Source organism: Scatophagus argus, chromosome 8 (assembly GCF_020382885.2).
Source record: "Scatophagus argus isolate fScaArg1 chromosome 8, fScaArg1.pri, whole genome shotgun sequence".
In the NCBI taxonomy this organism is placed as follows: domain Eukaryota; kingdom Metazoa; phylum Chordata; class Actinopteri; family Scatophagidae; genus Scatophagus; species Scatophagus argus.
In genome coordinates, this window is record NC_058500.1 from 16,320,550 (window position 1) to 16,339,965 (window position 19,416).

The following is a 19,416-nucleotide window of genomic DNA, read 5'->3' on the forward strand; positions in this document are numbered from 1 at the left end:
AGTCACTTGGCATGGCTTCGGCCTTCTCAAGCATCACCATGATTATCATCATCACTGTGTATAGGGCTTGACCTCGGTATAAACCCTTGGAGCCCCGAAGAAAGCCCTTGCTTGTACCAGGCACCCTCTGCACTTAGCTTCCAAGTCACTAGAGACTTTTCACTTCTATGTTTGGGCTTGCACCCAAGCTCCTTGTGTATAAGTGTGTTTGTGTGTGGTCCAAAAATGCAGAAAAGCCACTGGATGGATTTGCAGGAAGATGCCTGACCAACTAATACACGCAAATACAGATAAAAAAAAGAAATGCACTCTGTGAAGCAAAAACTCAAACTTCTCAAAATGTCTTCCTGTCCTCTCATTTCCTTTGATCTTCCATCTTGTCTTGCTTCTCTTGCTAGCTCCCTTGTTTAAGCCAGCTTGTCTTTCCAGTACATACATTGGATTTGAAGTAAGAGAGAAGAGGAATGAAAAGCTACCAAAACCCCTTTGTTTATGTTGAAATATGCGATCGCTGTAAATATTTAGCCGGACCCCGACAAACGATATGCAATTTACTCGCCAGTTATCCATCGTCACGTGACAATATCTCAGTGGCTGCTGTCCAGAAAATCCCCCGATGTGATGAGAGATCCCCCTCTCTGTGTTTCCGTGTCTTTTTCTACCTACCTAAAGGAATTCCTGGTTTGAATTAGGATTCATATTGGAGCTAGACAGAGGAACAGACAGTGTGGTCTGGTGTATGTTTCTAAATACACAAATTCAGCTCGCAAGGGGAAATGGAGATATGAAACATATGACATTGCTCAGCTGAAAAGCCAATATCAGATTTATGTAGTACATAAATGTAAACATTCATCTATGTATAGGCTGCATAGGCATCTCACACAACTGAGGTATGTGAAATGAAAAGTATCCATGGCATGACCTTTGATTCGATCTATATGCCCCCAAGTCAAGACCCTAAATCTTACTTCCATAACCCCCTGCTTGCTAAGAGGCAATATGTGTCATGGGAAGAATAGAAGATCATTAAAAATAAGGTGATATTATTTTTCTTCCTGCTGCCATGTATTGATAAACTGCAACCTTTATCAAAATGAAGAGGGAGGATGTGATATATCATTATCTGAAAGGCATGCCACAGCGGCTGCCGATGCTGTGTAGGCAATCCTCTTAGACCAAAAGGTAGGGTTATTTATTGGGTCTCAACCCTGCGGCTGTCACAGCATCTGCTGGCAGAAGATCTATTGGCACCCCCTTATTCACTTATGATTATTACTGATCATCTGCCCAAATGACTTATCAATAAAGCGGAGGCCAAGCAGATAATTTATCTGTATGGTTCTGTCGATATCAAGTTCAGAGTCAACGGCCTTAAAAGGATAAGGGGCCTTGGCCATTGCGTGATGGATGGTTGTACAAGGCCACCGTGAAAATATGACCCTTTTAATAAATTTGCAGAATCCTGCTCTCTTTCTCCTCCCTCCACCTCCCTTTGCATTCTTCTCACATTTTTTTTTTTCCATGAAAGTGAGCTTCTTTCCCGAGGTTTGTTTGCTGACTAAGTGCAAACCTCGCCTTGAGACATCACTTTCTTACAGAGAAATGACTTCAAACGCTGTCACACCGTCAGATGTATGAATGCAAATATTTGAATCGCTCATTTGTACCAGGCGCGCAGTGTGTGGTACCTAGGCCGCACATGTCTGTGCAAGACCTGTGAATCATACAGGACATTGAAATGATGAGGCAAGCCTGTCCGAAGTCAATGTAAACCCTGCCAGGATATTTCACTATGACATTTTCTTCATAAATCACACAACGACTCTTAGGACATATGGGGTCAATGTTCGTTCTGTAAATAACAGCCGTTTGTATTTGACAAGTGGCTGTGACTTTCCAGAGTCGCACAATAGTTCTGAGTGTTTGCCTTCCAAAGCTAACCTTTGTGTGCTAAGCTCTATCTCACCAACAGTTCTTAGTACCGTCATAGACCGCACCCTGCATAGACCCATCTGGATGTAGGGTTGGGTAACAGTGTTAGCTTTAGCGTGGTGTGATAAGTGTCTGCCTCTCCTCTTTCTCTCAGACAATGGCATCACATGCATTCCTTTGGCATCAGTTTCTTTTGGTTTTGCCAATGAACTGTATAATTTTCTCACATTAAGCTTCACAGCAAAGTGGAGATGGAGATAAGGAACTAAACTGTGATTACATTCATAATTACCTTCTTTATCAACTACGACAGAGAAAGAGAGGGAAAGTTTACTATCAGCACTCCCCTTTATGTTTGCCTTGGCCTCAAGCACCTCAAGTCTTCCGCTTATTAAAGTCTTCATAAATATATTCTATCTGATGGACGCCCAGCTTCCTGGTATTTAGCAGTGCACATTTATACCCTCATTCCTCCTCTCCTGCCTTAGTCTTCTCAGCTCCCTACTTAAGCTCTGTGAGCAACCTCATTGTTGAGGCATGTTTTTAAGAAGTCACAGCTCTGGTCTTGTTTTGGGTCAGCTGTCAAGGCCTCTATCTCTGGGAAGTCCCAAAATAGCCCCATTTACACCCTTTTAAAGTACAAGCTAGAGAAAGGACTTGGAACCACAACCAGGCACCATTTGACTTGATGCTAAAAAGCAGACTGAACCAGACATGTATCCTTAGTCAAACAATCTAGCAGATTCTGGCAGGAACGTGTAAAAGGTTTGTTATCATAGAGTTAATAATATGATAGCAAGAGACCCCAGAGAAAAAATACTGCAGACCTGATATCTCCACTTATTTTTCTTCCTTTTTTGGGGCAGTCATGACGTTTCATTGATTGTGGTGTTCCGATCAGAACTGCTTGTATCTTGGAGTCACAGGAGTCAGATCCATTTGTTGAGATCATGTTTGACATGATAGTTAGCTCCTATTTTAAATGTCCAGCAATGAAAAACAGTCTTTTTCTCTCTTTTTCTTCCTTGCTGTGTGACAGAAATACACTTTCTCTGCAGTTTATTATTCAATACTGGCCACAATAACAGACTGCTTCCTCGCCCATCTATACATCTAAAAGATCGATAACCTGTCTAGGGCATTGCCACCACAATGAAATCCTGTCAGCGTGCCAAGAAGCTGCAAAACTTCTCAATAAATGCATAACAAAACTTTAAATTTGTGGCTTTCTTGGTGTGGCTCTTGCAGCCAATGGATTGTCAGTCAGGGCCCTGGTTCAAAAAGCCCTGAGGTTTGTTTGCTGCTGGTTCTTTTTGGAAACTTGTGGCTTTGTGACATCCGCAGCCATCCATTGGGCCATGTTACTGTATTGCCTCATATTATCCGGAGTTGAGGAGAATTGTTTTTGGCAACAGAACGCTAACATTTTCCTACGACGCAAACCTCCAAGTGGGGCCCTCTTCCCACCCCCCCAAGAGCACGATGATGAGCAAACTTTGAAAGGTCCTTCATTTGGTTGCTATAGCTACATACCCTGTCTTCTAGTTGGTAAATTGTGTGACCAGAAGATTACTGGACGGATCATTCTGTCAAGGTTTGACTTGAAATGTACATGCAAAACCAGATATGCTTTATGGGTTGCATACAGAACCCCCTCACCGTTTGGGCATTTCTCCAGGGTTTTTTTTTGTTGTTGTTGTTTTTTGTTGTATATATAAATGTGTTCTGGAAATAAATTGAGCCTTTCGCTCCATCATGGGTTTTAGGATGTGACAGGTCTTGTAAAAACAATGAGGCAGTCTACTCACTGAGTGTCTCTCCCCACGTTGTGTTTTCTTTTGTCTGCTTGGTCATCATGACATGTCAATACGAATGGTGCTAAAGTGGTGTTGAAAAATGCCTGACCCTGTCCAATAACAAAAGCTGTGCTATGAAACACTAATAATGGTGAGGTTTTCCCTCCTACCTAGTGTGAAAGCACACACCACAGACATGGTGAGAGACACATACACACGCACACATTCGCACATACGGGAACACACACATTTAAGCATAACTGTACTGAGGGTCTGGACAGCTCTTGGTGGAAGGATTCTGCAGGTGGCTGCACTTTCATCAAGCCACGACTGGGTTTGTTTATGTTTGAGGTCATATGGGCCAGAGAGAGAAGTTTGTGTGCCCAGACACACACTTACACACACTTTCTAATTACCCTTGCTTCAGTGTTTTCTCTTTTCCATAAGACATATTGACATGTCAGCATTCAGGAGGCTAGATACAGAACAAATGGAGAATTTTACCTCTCTCTGTGTAGTGGAAAATCTATGCCTCTCTGCATAGGCCAGTCTCTATTTGGACCTGTCTCACTAACCCAGAGTAAAAGTCACTTTGAGATGACGGTGACACGTGCAATAAATCATAGCCCCTCTAGTCAGTGGCCAATCACATTTTCCTTCCCTAATTAATAGCTTATTTATTTGCTTGGCGGGGTCCTGCTGCAAGACTTAAGTTATTCTCTGTGTGTTTTTGTCTGTGTGTGTGCTTGTCTGGTATGTGTGTCAGTATATATGTGTGTATGGCAGCGTTGAAAGAGCATCTCCACCTGCCTTTGTGTTGCAGTTATTGTCATCATTGCACAAGCCTTTGCTTTTACCACTGGAAACCCTGTTAACTACAATCTTAAATGTTATGTTTTAACAAAATAAAAACAAAACAAAAACATCATTGGGTTACTAACTTTTCAACAGACAAACAATTTGGATTAAAGTGACATAGAATTCAAAGCCAGGAAGTTTTATAATTAGCATTTTCCTGACAGTCAGTTTAGTGTTTCTGGATCCAAAAATGAGGTTTGGAAGATAGAAAGCCCACAGCGTCCCGGCCCCCCACCTGAAGCTGAAACACATTAAGGCATCAGTAAAACCACTCATGTCTGCTTGCATGTCTCCTACAGTTTTAGGTTTCTCTTGCACAATTGGATACACACACATATTTACACTTGGCATGTAGCTGAACAGAGCAGGGGGAAAGTCCAGAAATTGTCCTGTAGTTGTTGAACGCCTGGTAGCATTTTAGACGACCCAGCCAAGCTGTTGGTTTTGTAAACTGTTGCAGCTGGTCTTCTGCATTACAAGAAAGGGGAAGTCCTCTCTCCCTCTCTCTCTCTCTCTCTCTCTCTCTCTCTCTCTCTCTCTCTCTTCCTATTTCACTGTCTACTCCATTGCCATGTTTAAAATTTACATGCACATTTTTTATTGACAGAGCAGATGCATTAACCGTAATTTATATTTCTTTCTATTAAATATTTCTTGTACTTTACTCAACTCAGTTGTGGCATTGCTGAAATAAATAAGAAGGTCCTGAAAAACTGAGAAGAAACTATAGACCAGACTCTTTATTGATTTATTTGTTTGTTGATCATGGGCATACACATCAAATTTTGATGAATCTTTCATTCGCTTTGCCACTCAAATAAAGACGCAACATTTACAAGTCAATACAATGTGACAAATTACATTGGCCATGAGGGAGACTGCAACTCTTGTGGGGGATGACATGTTTACTGTTTGATTTCAGGAACAGGATGCTTCTGTAAAGGTTTAGATGATGTGTAAGTAGGCTGAGAACACTGCTGTAAGTATCTTTGGTGTAATTGCTCCCATTTGTGAGACTGAGAAACAGATCCCTTGACAGCTTAATGTAGGAAACCATGGCGTATGGTACATCAACGCACATATGGCCCATCTGGTTCACTGCTTAGTGAGAAGAAGGAAGAGGGAATGAACTTCTATGTGTTACTATGTTTACAGATAACTGCTTATATTTAATGATGAATCAAACTCTTATCAACAAACCTATGGGCACCGTTATCTTGTGGCAAATGTAAACGCAAGCTCATACACACAATTTATAATTACTTCCTGTGAATTGAGGCCTTGTATAGAAAGGTGCATAAAAGAAGTTGCTGTATGCCAAAGAAAAGCCCCACAGTTTCCATGGCAGATTCCACAACAGATAAATGTCTCTTTCCCAATCATGGTGGGCCACATTGGTTTAGGAAATACAAACTTTAATATGTCAGCTCTAATATAAAGGCAGCCAGTCTTGTCACACAACACCCAAACAACACACCTACTGTTCAAGGGCAGATGGGGAGGATAGGGAGCAGGAAAAGGGAGGCTCAGATATGCCATATGTCTGTGCTTGAGGAAGTTTTATAGGCCTAATTTCACTTCAGCTCTGTAAAGTACCATGCTGATCCCCCACCCACCTAAAACTGCTCTGAAAACAGTCTGCATCTCGTCTTTGATCCTCAGTTGCCATCAATGGGCTTCAGAGAGGGAGAGAAAGATGGAGAGACTCTGGGATGCCATTATATGTGAAATGCCCCCTCATTGCACCAAAGCAGCCCCATCTCTTCATCATTCCCCCACTTCCTTCATTTCCTCTGGCAGACACTGAGAGCATTCTACCACCCATCTGCCCCCAGTAAATATTGCTTGAAGGCTTAATTATACACACACACACACACAGACACAGTCTCAGCGAAAATTTCCTGCAACGCTGATGCGGAGAATTAACGTCAAATCTGTGGGGCATTCATTCATCAGAGTGGGTGTGTGTGTAGTGTTATGTTTGCTTCTGTGTGTTTTTGTGACCTCTCAGTCCATTATTATATGGTCACATTTGTAGCCCAGAGGGTCTGTGTGGTGAACTGTGAACACCCTGTGCTCATGTCATCAAGTGGTGACGGTCACAACCCATGGCCTAGGCGCTATGAAGAGCAGGGCTCAATACTCTCCTTTAATGTTTTAATCAACAGATTATAGATTCGAAATCGAATATAGGTGTGAATTTGAATTTTTATATTTTTTGTTTTTCTTAGCAGATGATGAATGACCATGAAGAAGCCTCCCCCGACAGTTGCATCAAAAAGGTAGGACAGTTCTACCTGGTTTTAGTTCCACCTAGTTTTATGAGTCTTGTCTCTGTACCTCTACCTGCAAGATAACTGCCCCCCTGGTTACCATAAGGGTAAATTAAAAACTATAGCCATGACACCACATCACAGGTCAGCTTGGCTTTAAAGGTTCCTGATACCAACTTTGACAGATTTTGAAGCTTTAGTAGAATTGTCTTGTCTTGATCTTGTATCATTTTCTCAGGTTTCTCTTCCAAAAGAGATGATGATGTCAGTGAGATTTCCTGAATAAATGCAGCATATCGAACTAAATAAAACATCTATTGGGTGCACAGAAAAAGATCATCAGCATGATTTGACTTGGCTATGATGGTTACATTAGCATCATGAAATATTTTTATTGGTATTAAATTTGCTGCTCCTTCTGCAAAACATATGATGAAAATTATAGATTAAGGCTTGGATGCATAAATCATTTACATTGGATTCATTGGTAAGGGCATCAGTAACTCATACACACTGTGACTGATATGTTCCACTGACCAGTCACTGACCATTTCATGAGGTGATAAATTTATTGAAGAGCTGGGGCAGTCTGTTTTTTTTTGTCAGTGTCAGCGGGTCAAGACGGGACAGTGAGAGAGTTCATGTCCATCTAATGGTCCATGAAAGAACAATGGCTGCAGCAAAGTGGCCCCTTTTTCTAAGAATAACTGAAGCCATGGAAGCACAGCTCAAGTCAATGGCAGGGCAATTGAAACCCAAATCAATGGTTGAAAATTGGACAGCTTTATATTATGTGGGGTTTTTATCAGATTTGAATTTTAGAGGACCAATCCATATTTGATCCAAATTCCACTCATGGTATTGTCTTGATTTGATTTTTCTTTCTTCTTCACTTCAAAATTGATTGGCTGACATTGCAATACAATAGCCATGAGTATGGGATTTTCCAAAAATGAAATAAACATTTGTTTGCAGTTCTTATGTGAGGTGATTAATGTTGACAAAACAGAGCTAAAAACAGTCATTGTCACATGAGTGAAATGTTTTCATCGTTGATTTAGCGATCAGAGAAATTAAAACTGAGATTTAGGCCTAGTCTCCAAAATCTGCAAGCGCCTTCGTCTAATCTTACATGACACGGTTGTCAAAACAAGAAGAAGAAAAAATGGTGGACGTTTTATACCAAATTCAGCTACCTCTTAATGAAAGCAGTGTATGAGAGGAGAGAACATGTAGGTCATACAGTGCTGCTTCGTGTGCTTTACAATACGTATTTCACCTCAGATCTCTTTTGGCCTAATTTATGACTATGACCAATTTGGCCCTTCGAAATACAAAATCACTTGAGTTCCCTCATTTGTATCTCAGGTCAAGGGTCTTGTTGCTGTGCCCTCTATGAACAGGCAGGCATGCAAATCACACACTGCTTGGTTGATTTGAAATCCTACATTAGTCAATGAGCTTATTTTAGGAGTTGACCGCAGGTGGTTTGGGCTGTTCCCTGTTCTCCACATGTTCGTACAATGTGGAAAAACCTAGACGGTTTTATAAACTACCTAACCACCTTCCACACGAGTGATCCATGTACTCCGCTCCGCACGCACACTCATTCACACACCCGCAAGTGCAATGACATGCATACACATATCCATGCACTGATCGGTGCATAAAGTCATTGCACACACACAGATGACAGAATACAGACATACAGTGCACTTACCTACTGTGCATAAAATACAGGCACACACACAGATACACATACTCTGGCCATGTCTCATTATGCAGAGTGTGAGTTGCGGTGGGCCCTCATCGGGCGGTGGCAGACCACAGGCCTGTTATGAATATGAATGAAATTATGCATGAGCCATTCCTTATGACATGACTCATTCATCTACATCATGCAGTCACACACACATGCACACACATACACACACAACACAGGGCATGGTCACGCACACAAATGCACACACACGTAAACATTGACTTCTCCTGCCTCCACCATGTCATTACCATTGCTATGCTTGATTAAGGCAAAATGTTAATTGAGTTGTAGCTTGTGAATAAACTAGTTCACTGCTGAAAGGGGTGTGTGTGTGTGTCTGTGTGTGTGTGTGTGCATAACTGTGTATGTTAATAGTTTTTGTTGATTGCTAAGCTTTACCTTACAGTAAAGCAGAGAAGTAGCTCTGTTTATACACATGCGACTCCAGGAAGCTTTATTGAGAGGCATTTTATCCGCTTTTTTAGTCACAGGTTAATTTTATAAAGGCAGGCTGTCAGCACTTGCACAAAACAGGCAGAGTAAATGGATGGATTAATGGGTGACAACAGATGTATAAGCACTGGAGGGCATGAAGAGGATTTACTTATGGCTTCTCTGTTAGTTAACTCCAGAGACGCTGTCTTAAATATTTGATAAGCAATGCAATATTTAGTAACTATTAATATTGGTATTTAGTATTTAATATAATACAGTATTTAGTATGTGGCAACTTTACTACACCTTCCACACAAACCTGCTGACATACTAGAAAGAACGATTTTTGGAGTTGGTGGAGTTCATTGTCAAACTTAATTATTATAATTAAGTAAGTATTAATTATTGTATTATAACCTAAGCTACATATGCTACTACCAAACTAAGAGAGAAAGTGATTCAATGAAGCAAATATAAAATCATTACCTTTATGATGAACCAAATTACACTAATTCTAGTCATCTGAAATGAAAGAAAATAAAATTTGAATAAACATAATGACAGAAATAAAAAGAGGAAAAAAAAAGTCATATTCTCTCTGATCAAATAATTTTTAATAATCTTACAGTAATGAGATACTTAATATCGAAACCTGTCCCCATCCAACACAAACACAGGCTCATTCCACGCTGCAAGCAGGGGCACTGGTAGAGTCAGGGTTAAGGCGATGGATAAAACAGAAGCAAAGATGTTATTGTAGCTTCACAAGCCCACTTATTGAAAGCTGCACAGAGCTTACAACTGTGTGTGTGTGTGTGTGTGTGGATGTGTGTGATGGAGACAGAGGGGTTTAAGGCCTTGGATTCATATCCTGCGCTTGCTTAGACGTGGATTGAGCCGTATTGGCTTACACATATGCATCTTCACGCCTCACCCACAGACAGAAAATAAAAAGATGTGTTATCTGAATCCCTTCTCTGCTTATTTCATCCACCCCCTTCAACTCATTTCATCTCCCGCTTTCTCTCAGCAGACAGCATGGTGTTATTGGACGTATAGATTGCTATCAGTGGCTATTGGTGATAGGATCAGGGATTGTTTGGTTTGGTCTGGTCCGGCAATACAAAATAGGACTATCTGTCTGTTTAGCTGTCTAGGCCCTGCTTACGTATGTGTATGTGTGTGTGTGTGTGTGTGCACGCAAGTTAATAGGGTATTGGACGACTTGTGTTACTTTTTTGGATTCCTTGGATTTAAAAGTGGTAGCTGGGTAGGAAGCAAGTGGAAAGAAGGCTACGCTCTGTGTGTTTGTTTGTATGTGTGTGTGTGTGTGTGTGTGTCTGTGTGTGTGCGTGTGTTAATCCTCATCTTCAGAGGAGCAACGCTGTCCATCCCTACGTGTGTAAACACTCCAGCAGATCAGATGGCAGATAATGACTTCCAGATAGACACCCTCCATTCAACCAGCGGAGAAAATCAATGAGCACTGATTGCTTTTTTCCCAAGACGATCATCTCCCCCTGAAGGCTACTATCTATCTATCTCTCCTTTTATCTCTCTTTCTCTCTCTCACTCTTTCTCACTGAGTCCCATTCATTCACCTCTCAGGACCACTGAGATTGAATCAATTCATGCTGCTTTTCATAGAGGATTTACTGTGAAAAGATACAGTGGAATATCTCTTTAAGATGATCAAGTTTGTGTCATTCTCTTATTTGTCTGAGTGAACATGTTTCTCTTGAGAACAGAAGATTTCCAGATAATAATAAATGTCTTTGTCTTCACTTGACAGAGATGTCCTTTCATGTTCTTTTAGAACTAGATATTGTTCCATCTGCTTCATGATGCAAAACATTTAGTAAATGTGTGTTTTAGATACAACAGTAAATGGGATAATGAGAGGGTTAGATATGAACTCTGACCCATAAGTAGGTTTTCCCACTCCATGTTGAAAGACTAGAGCACCAAATGGGGGTCAGCTGCAGCTGTGACTCTGTTGGCGCGTATGTGACCAATAGAGTCAGCAGTTGTGTGTGAATTTTTTTTTCCAATATCAAGCTGGGGAATTGAGTCTCTAAATATGCTAGCTAAATGACCCTAAATGTATGAGGGCTATTATGTGGACAGAGGGAGGCTCATGGGTCACAGAAGTGATCCAGCGCTCTGGGCCATAGTTTACCCCCTGCCAAGAGCACCACACTCCCCCATCCCTCCCCCTGCTTAAATAGGCTCATGATTGATTGATAATTATGATAATTTGTTTGAAATGATTATCTGGATATTATAATCACTGCCACCCTGGTGTGCCACGGGGGCAAGTCATTTTTCATACCGCTGAACGTCACAAATGCCCCCTGGTCACAGGGGTGGTTCTTTGTGTATGTGTGTGTTTATCTATTTGTGGGGGTATGAATGCCCAGGGCTTGGCAGTAGGCTCCCCAGGGCCATGACTTGACTGTGGAGTGATGAGCCCAAAGAGCAGGAAATAGCCTGAACACAGACACAGACACGCGCACACACATGCACACACACACACACACACATAATTACAAAGCCTATCGTGTCAGCCTAGAAAGTTGGATTTTACCAAAATGTCTCTGTTAAACATCAGTGTGAATTCCACTCGGTGTGGCCTAGAGACTGCAGAGGGAAGCATGGATGGATGTAGAGCTAATCAAACCTGGAGTGCGGGACTTTTTTCATGTAAACAAACATCTGTTACATTCAAGCCCTTGCCAAATGAGTTCACACAGTGCTGATTAAGCCTCAGTGACAACTTTTCCACAGTGTCACGCTGGTCACTCCGCATTTCACTTCAACCAACAACTTTGTTTTGTCTCAACTTAAAGGAGGAGCAACTGTAGTGACAAAGTGGGATACAGAAAATAGCAGTACGGCAAAGCCCACAGCACTACAAGCACGTCAGCATTGTTTGTATAATTACTTTCACTGGCAAAAAGGGCAGGCAGAAGTTCGGCACTGCAGTTTTAAGTTGATCAACAGAAAACTAATCAATGCAGATTTCAATGGTCGTTATGACATTTATTATGAAAGACTGCCAATCATTGGCTGGTTCCTGCTTTTAAAATGTAGGTTTTTGATGCTATTCTGTTTCTTTGTTTTATATTGTTATAAGCTGAATATGTGTTTGTTAGAATATGTTTTTTGGACTGTAAGTGGATTTTCAATTTTTTTCAGACATTTAATTGACTAAATTAAATAATTAATGGATTCATTATCTATGATAGATAGATAGATAGGTTTGTCTGCACAAAGCGAGAAAAACAGGCTTTACCTGTATGAATAACTTCATGTCTGTTCTAGAAATCATACAAACTTTCCCTGATCTCCCAAACATCTTCCTGTCATTCTCAGGCAGTAAGCAAACACATCGTGGATCCAATCATCCCGTCTTCTCTGTCATTTGAAGGAAAATAAGGGGAGAAGTGTGTGAGCATGTGTGTATTGGGTATGGTGAGGGGGTGCAGGAATAATATTTGTGGTTTTCACTTCGCCCCGAGATGACTTAATGATGATATGGGTCCCTTTCTTCTGCTGGGCAGGGTTACATTTTAATGGGCCCTGAGTGACATGTTTTCATTTGGCTCCGTAACCTGCCCCCCCATCCAGCACCACCACCGGCACCACCCTCACCACGTTCATCCCCATCCCCGCTTCAAAATATACACTGCCAAATCCTGCACTGTCAGGTCAAATGAGAAAAAAGATGTGGTTTGAAACCGGATGCAGTCAGAACTGAGCTTCCATGTAGTGTTGGTGTGGTAGGGGATGGAGAATGGTCCATGGCGGACAGACAGACAAATATGCAGAGGCTGAGCTCACTTGGTGGAAAACATGTATGCTGGGAGTGTTTGGATCCCAAGGCAGGACAAGCTTTCTCAGCAGATCATTTGCCTCCCAACATTGTTCTGTGTGTAGAGAAGGTTAAATTGACAATAAACGTTAGCTGAAGGAATAATGAACTCACTGCATGGAAGTTTAAAAGGGGGAGCTCATATCTTGCTCCTTTGCAGAGGATGCATGGATCTCACTGTTTACAAAGATCCATCTCAAACAACATCTGCAGCAAAATCAACATCACGACAGTGCTCTGCTGTTGCTCTCTATTTCAGACGGTCCAAACATTCAAAATTTGCACACAATGAAGCTAAATGCATTCCTTTTGTGTCCTGCTAATGTCTCCCACTTGCTTGAAAACCCAGCCAGAGGTATCATATTGAGCTATTTGCTGAGTAATAATTGAATATGCACTGTTTATGCTGTACATGTGGTTTGAATTTTTCAAGCTCACAAGAGGAGAGTATTTGAAACTCAAAATATTTTTGGTGGAGTATTCCTTTAATATGTCTGTAATCCCTGATTGCATTAGAAGATTTATCTTTTCAGACTTTGTAAACCAGTAGGGTTGATCTGTAGAAGGTCACATGGTCTGGACAAAGTCAGGGTTGTTAGGGAGGAGGTGGAGAGTAGGAGGAGAGGTGAAAACAGAAAGAAATGGCTTTTCACTCTCTCTCTGCCTGTGTTGTCTGTGGGAACTGTCCCAGCTATGGTTATTGCAGAATGCTGTCATTATGCCTTGTGAGGAGCATTCACTCAAAGGCCACTGCTGTGTGTCACTGTGTTCATGTATGTGTGTGAGTGTGGATGTGTGTGTGAGGGCCACTTTTTAACTTGCAGTTGCACTTTTAACTTGTGTGTGTGTTAGTGCGTGCGTGTGTGTGTGTGTGTGTGTGTGTGGGCCCTGACTGACGCATCTCTGTTGTTATCGCCGATCGAAACCCAGTGTCACAATGGAGTGAAGCGCTGGGAGAGGAATTCAAGTGGGAATGAAAGAAAGAAAGAGTGGAACAGATAGAGAGAGACAGAACGAGGGGGTGGAGGAGAAGCACGAGGTGATCAGAGGCACTTTCACATCAGCTGGCTCCGACCTCTCTCCCTCTCTCTCTTTTCTCTTTCTCTCCCTCTCTGCCTGTTCTTTCGCCTTTCACTCTTTCTGTCCTTCTCTCATTCCCTTTCTTGCTGTCTTTGTCACTCCATAATCTCTCTCCCAGTGGCCATTCCCACCACATTCTCCAGGGTCACCCAACAAAAGGAGGAGGGCAATAGTCTGACAGTTGTGGGGGCTGTCATATGAGTTTCCTCACACACTCGTACACGCACACGCAAGTTTTTGCACATTTGTTTTTACTATCCATATGAGGACATTTTACTCCCTAATTATCACCCACTACAAATGTAAGGATGCAAAGTTCAGCCCTCTGAAATCCTTGAGAAATATTTTTATTTTGTTGTTAAAGTGCCATACGTTTTGATGTATCATTTAATTTTTCTTTTCTGTTCCTGTGGACACAATGTCAACCACCGGCTCTCACTACTGTCATGTGTAAGTGTTTTGCAGCTGGAAAGGTGTTTTACAGCAGAGATCTGTCCAGAAAGGGTGGTGTCTGGCCTCACAATTTTTGATTATACTCAGCCGTGATGTATATCCACAGAGGCACAAACAGTAGATTCAATAAACCACAGTCACATTTCAACACTTCATTCCTCCGGGGATCTTTTAAACATCCTTTAACCCTTGCACTTCTATAAACTACTCATATTTTGAGTTGTGAATAAATGGGTATTTTAAAAGCTGAGTTATTCTAAAATTAAAAAAAAAACTTTACTTGGCATCTCTACCCACTTATTGGTAGAAATATCCCCACTTTGGAGGATTGTCATTTGAGGATGTCATTTTCAGTGCTAATAACTTCAAAAAGGACACAAAAACACACATAGAGACACACACACAAAACCCTGTCTTGTCTGTCAAAAAAGCAGAGTCCATTAAGGCAGATGGAGTGAAAGCAGAGGGCCGGCTGGTCAAGCACTGGTGATAATAACGTGAGGACCCACATGGCGTTGCCATGGAGACCGAGGAGCAAGGGGGAGGTGGAGAACAGAGAGTTGTGTGGTCCTGCTTGTCAAAAATATTTTCACATGTCAGAAAAGGGAGATAAAGAGATAAAGTATTCTGATAAAAGTTTATCCATGCGTGAGAACAACTGAAATTCAATCGCAAGGGTAATCTTCTTCTGTGTTAGAAAAGTCCTCTGTCACACACTGCAGACACGTCAACCTCAATGTCTCACAATATACTTAGCATTGTGTGCTTTGAGGGAAGCCGTGCATGTGATCTCTGAAAGATTTATAAAGGATCACATGTATAGCTACATGCATTTACGTTTCTGTAATGCTCATCTTTGTTGTTATTTCTCACTTCTCACTCACTTATTAATCAGTCCAAACGCTGGAAAGACGAAAAACTGCCAGAGAAACAGAGATGGCAAGATGCTGACACAACACATGTCTATATATAGATGGGCACAGATGGAGCTCAAGCAGGAGAGTGAGCATCAAAAAAGATGGAAACCCTCAGAGGGTAAGAGACAGCCGGAGGCAGGGGATGCGGGGGGAGGCCCGACGCGGAGGAATGCCAGAATGCCCAAGAGAGGCAAGAACTGCCAACCCAGTCACAGACACGGCCCGTCTGGAGGAGAGAGACAGTGGGGGTTAGAGGCTGGCCTCACCAACACAAGGTCATGTGAAAAAGGATCCCCCTTCCTCCACCCACCCACCTACCCATCCATCCAGCCGTCCATTCCTATGTCCACACATCACTCTGCCCCCTTGAATATTTTAGGTAGACAAAACATTTGAAAATTGTTCAGGAAAAAAGAAAAGACGAGGATAGGAGTGGAGAGAGCAGACTCAATGAGGAGATGGCGGGAGACAGTGGAAGTGTGTCTGGACCTAACAGGTCTTAGGGGAGCTTTTAGCCACAGAGTGGTAAGTGAAGCGCGCTGTGTGTTGAGGCCGCTCTGGTTAACTGTCTTCATACTTGGAATGAGAGCCACAGACACAGACACATGTGTGCATAATGCTGCTCATGTGTTTTAGTATCTGCTCCGAGACAGGCCAGAAAATGTACAGTTTGTTTTTAGACTGTAGGGATGGGAAATTTTCAAAATTCAGCAGCTACTCTCACCAAAATCACACCCAGGTTCATTTTTAGAATGAGACCTTAAAATTAGAATCAGTCAGTTTCTCACACAGTGTGATCTAGAACACGAGTTGCTCCTCAAGATCGCAGATGCTCCCAAAATAGCTATTGCAAGGAAACCATTCTTTACAAAATAAAACTAAGCTTTTAAGTCATTTCCTTCTACTTAAACCTGCATTAACAAATACTTTTAAGGTAGCACTGAGTCAAATATGTAATGACTTTAAAGAAGAATTATCAGCCAGCTGTGTGGTCTTGGTTTTATGCAATGTTCCTATATGATTTAGTCTTATAGCTCAGCAATACACCTGCTTGCACTAAGCAGCACAGCCAACAGTTAGAGGCTTCATGTGTCTGTTGAACATCTAGCAGTTTTACCTGAGGACCCAAGCTAAAAGGACAGTGAAAAAGGATTTTCACATTATTGTGGGAGGATAGTGATGCTGTACTAGATGAGCAGGTAAACAGCACATTAGCTGTAACAACTTTTAACACTACTAATATATCAGGCCTATAGTGTGAGTCTTGATGTGAGTGCTTTTACTTGACAAAAATGTGTTTATGAGTTAATAAAATTCCTTCTGCTCTTAGCTCAGCTCAGTTCTCCCACTACTTCCGCATATATATGTTTTTTAGTAGCTTAGTATATTTTTAGTATGGAAATGTGCAATTGAAGCATGGCTCAAATAACATCACCATTCTTATCCAAATGAAAGTTTTTGTTGTTCCTAGTTTGCACAAACGGTTTTTGTGTCATAGAATTTTTCTTTGATGGTTTGTGCCTCCAGTGATGAAGGTGATAACTTCTAATATCCCGTAATTCAATCACTGTAATGGTGATGAAAATCTACTTTTGTTTGTAGGTTCACCAGTTCTGATTAAGTGTGCACTAGAAGACATACTTCCTTTCATTAATCACAGCATTTTATCCATTCATTTTTTTCTATACTTGGCGGTATGTGTACCTGTTGCTGCAAATTAGGATAATCCCCCCCCCAAACACATTCTGAAAACCAGGATTTCTGTCCTCTCTATCCCTCCTTTATCCTTTATCCTCACTTCCTTCTCTCTCCCCCTCCTTCCATCCCTCTCTCCGTCCCTCCAATCTCCACTGAACAGTATGGTCTTTGACTGAGTCTTAATCTTCATTACAGGGCATTAGTCCACTGGGGAGGCCCTGTCTCGTCTCCCCACAGCGCAGCCTGGCACTGTCCCGCAAGGGACGTCCCGCAAAGGCACAGCGCAGACACCCCTGCCAACCCCCCCCCCCCCTCACCCCACGGGCTTCACCTTGGTCACCCCTTCGCTCAAATGAACTGTTAAATAAACGGCGGGCCTTAATCCACATGAAGGAGCGGGGGTGGAAGTGTTGGAGTAGGTGGTAAGGCTGGTCAGGAGAAACAATAGAGCTGGCTCTGGACCCCTCCATTTAAAGCAACCATCAATCATACCCACCATGAGATTTCACTTTCTTTCTTTTTTGACATAGATTTTTATCATTAATGACCACATTCAGGGAGTCAGAGCGACAGTAATCTGAGGCATGTGGCTCAGCGCTCATAGGCAGGCCGTGAGCATAACCTAGTGTCTGATGATGCGTTCTCTTGAGAGGAAGGTGACACAGAGACTATTTTACATGGCTTCAGCTTCCTTTTTTTTGCATTTTGGGTTTAATTGTCCCATGGCTTGACCATCAAAAAATTTCTCTCATACACATCTGTGCACACACGGTCATGCTCAGTACATTTTTAAGCAAACACATTGTATCGCTCCTTCGCCGAGCTCGCTAACAAGGACAGTTGACTTGCTGTGAATTAGATAATTAAAGAGGATGGCTAATTGAGTAAACAAGCATCAGGGCCGTCACCCCTAATTAAGTGATTACAAGGAAGAGCACACTCAGCCGGCGCAGTGCTAATTAACACATACACAAACACACACACAGACACGTGTGAGGACATGGAGAATTATCTGTTAGAGAAACAATGATTAGGCCGAGTGGGGGATCCCGGGAGAGGCAGGCGCACACACACACACACACATACACAGAGCATCATCCCGAGAGAGGGGTTCTCTGTGTCTTAGTACTAATTCATAGTGGATAATCCTTTTATTCAGCTAACAACATTGAAACGGTGCGGTCAGAGAGAGTGACCTGAAACTCTGCTGATACAAACCTTCACAGACAATGACTGTGGCCTGGGCACTGAAGGAGAGGGCCATTTAAGACTCAATACTGAGATGTTGGTGGGGACTTCATTTAAATGCAATTACACCCACTTCTTTTTTCAGTGGTGATGATTGTCTCAAACTTTAACAGAAAAATTCTATACCTAAATGTAATAATCTAATCAAATCTTTGTAGACATTTACATATTTTGTTGTGCTTCTTCACTCCGCTATGTTAATACCAAAGCATATTTCATTTTTTCCACACTACATGGGAATACAGTGGGAGTCAACCCCACTCTACTCTCAGCTGTGACATTTCAGATTGAGATGCTCATATCAGGATATTATCATAGAGAGTGTTTCCATGGGGAGAATTATCCAGAACATTAACCAGGGAGTGATTATTTTGCCCCAATTCTCCTTGGGGAATATAATAGCATGTATATGACATGATTTATTCTAATATAAACTATATCTAGTCAAATATTTATTTGGATGTTAATGGCTTTGCTCAGTGAAACGGGATTCTGCCATGAAAATGCAAAAAGGTCGGTCCTCAACAGAAACTATATCAAATAAGAAATCTGTTCTTTAAGGTCCAAAAGCTACATTAAATTTCACATAAAAAGAGATTATTACCTGTTTTCATAACTCATTTTCAGTCAGCTGTTTTTTCTTAATGCACCGGCTAAGTTGTAATATTTTTCCTCCAGTGTACAGGATTTTCACAGCACAAAAGCAGATCAGCTTGGCTTAAAATCCACTTACAATGGAAAAAAAAGCATTAATTAAGAATCGCTCCGGGTGTGAAGTCTAATTATTTTTGGAGCAGAAAAAAATTTCCATGTTGGTCAGGATAACTGTGGTGTGGTGTTATCTGCTAACAACAGGGCCAGCCTTTCTACTCCCCTACCGGCACCATTGTGAGGCTGATTTAAGATCCCCAGCTAATGGGCATACCTGCCTGACAAACATGACTTCTTAGCAGGTGACTCCTGTCAAGTTTGTCTGAAATAACAGGTAAATGAATTAGCAATAAAATGGACTTAGGGGTAAGAGGCAGGGGTGCCCATTATTACGGCTCCTAATCACTAAAGAGATGCCATTCACTTGCCTTAAGAA

At 41.8% G+C, this 19,416-nt stretch overlaps 1 protein-coding gene across 7 annotated transcripts in view; it reads left to right on the top strand.

Moving 5' to 3' along the window:
- prdm16 (PR domain containing 16) overlaps positions 1 to 19,416 on the top strand; it is a 185,853-nt gene that overhangs the window by 97,540 nt on the left and 68,897 nt on the right. For 6 of the 7 annotated variants that reach the window (XM_046397932.1, XM_046397929.1, XM_046397930.1 and 3 more), the window contains one exon: positions 6,821 to 6,871. In XM_046397932.1, the coding sequence (XP_046253888.1) occupies positions 6,821 to 6,871 (51 nt within the window). The remainder of the gene's footprint in view (positions 1 to 6,820; positions 6,872 to 19,416) is intronic. The other variant, XM_046397931.1, reaches the window with a different exon arrangement.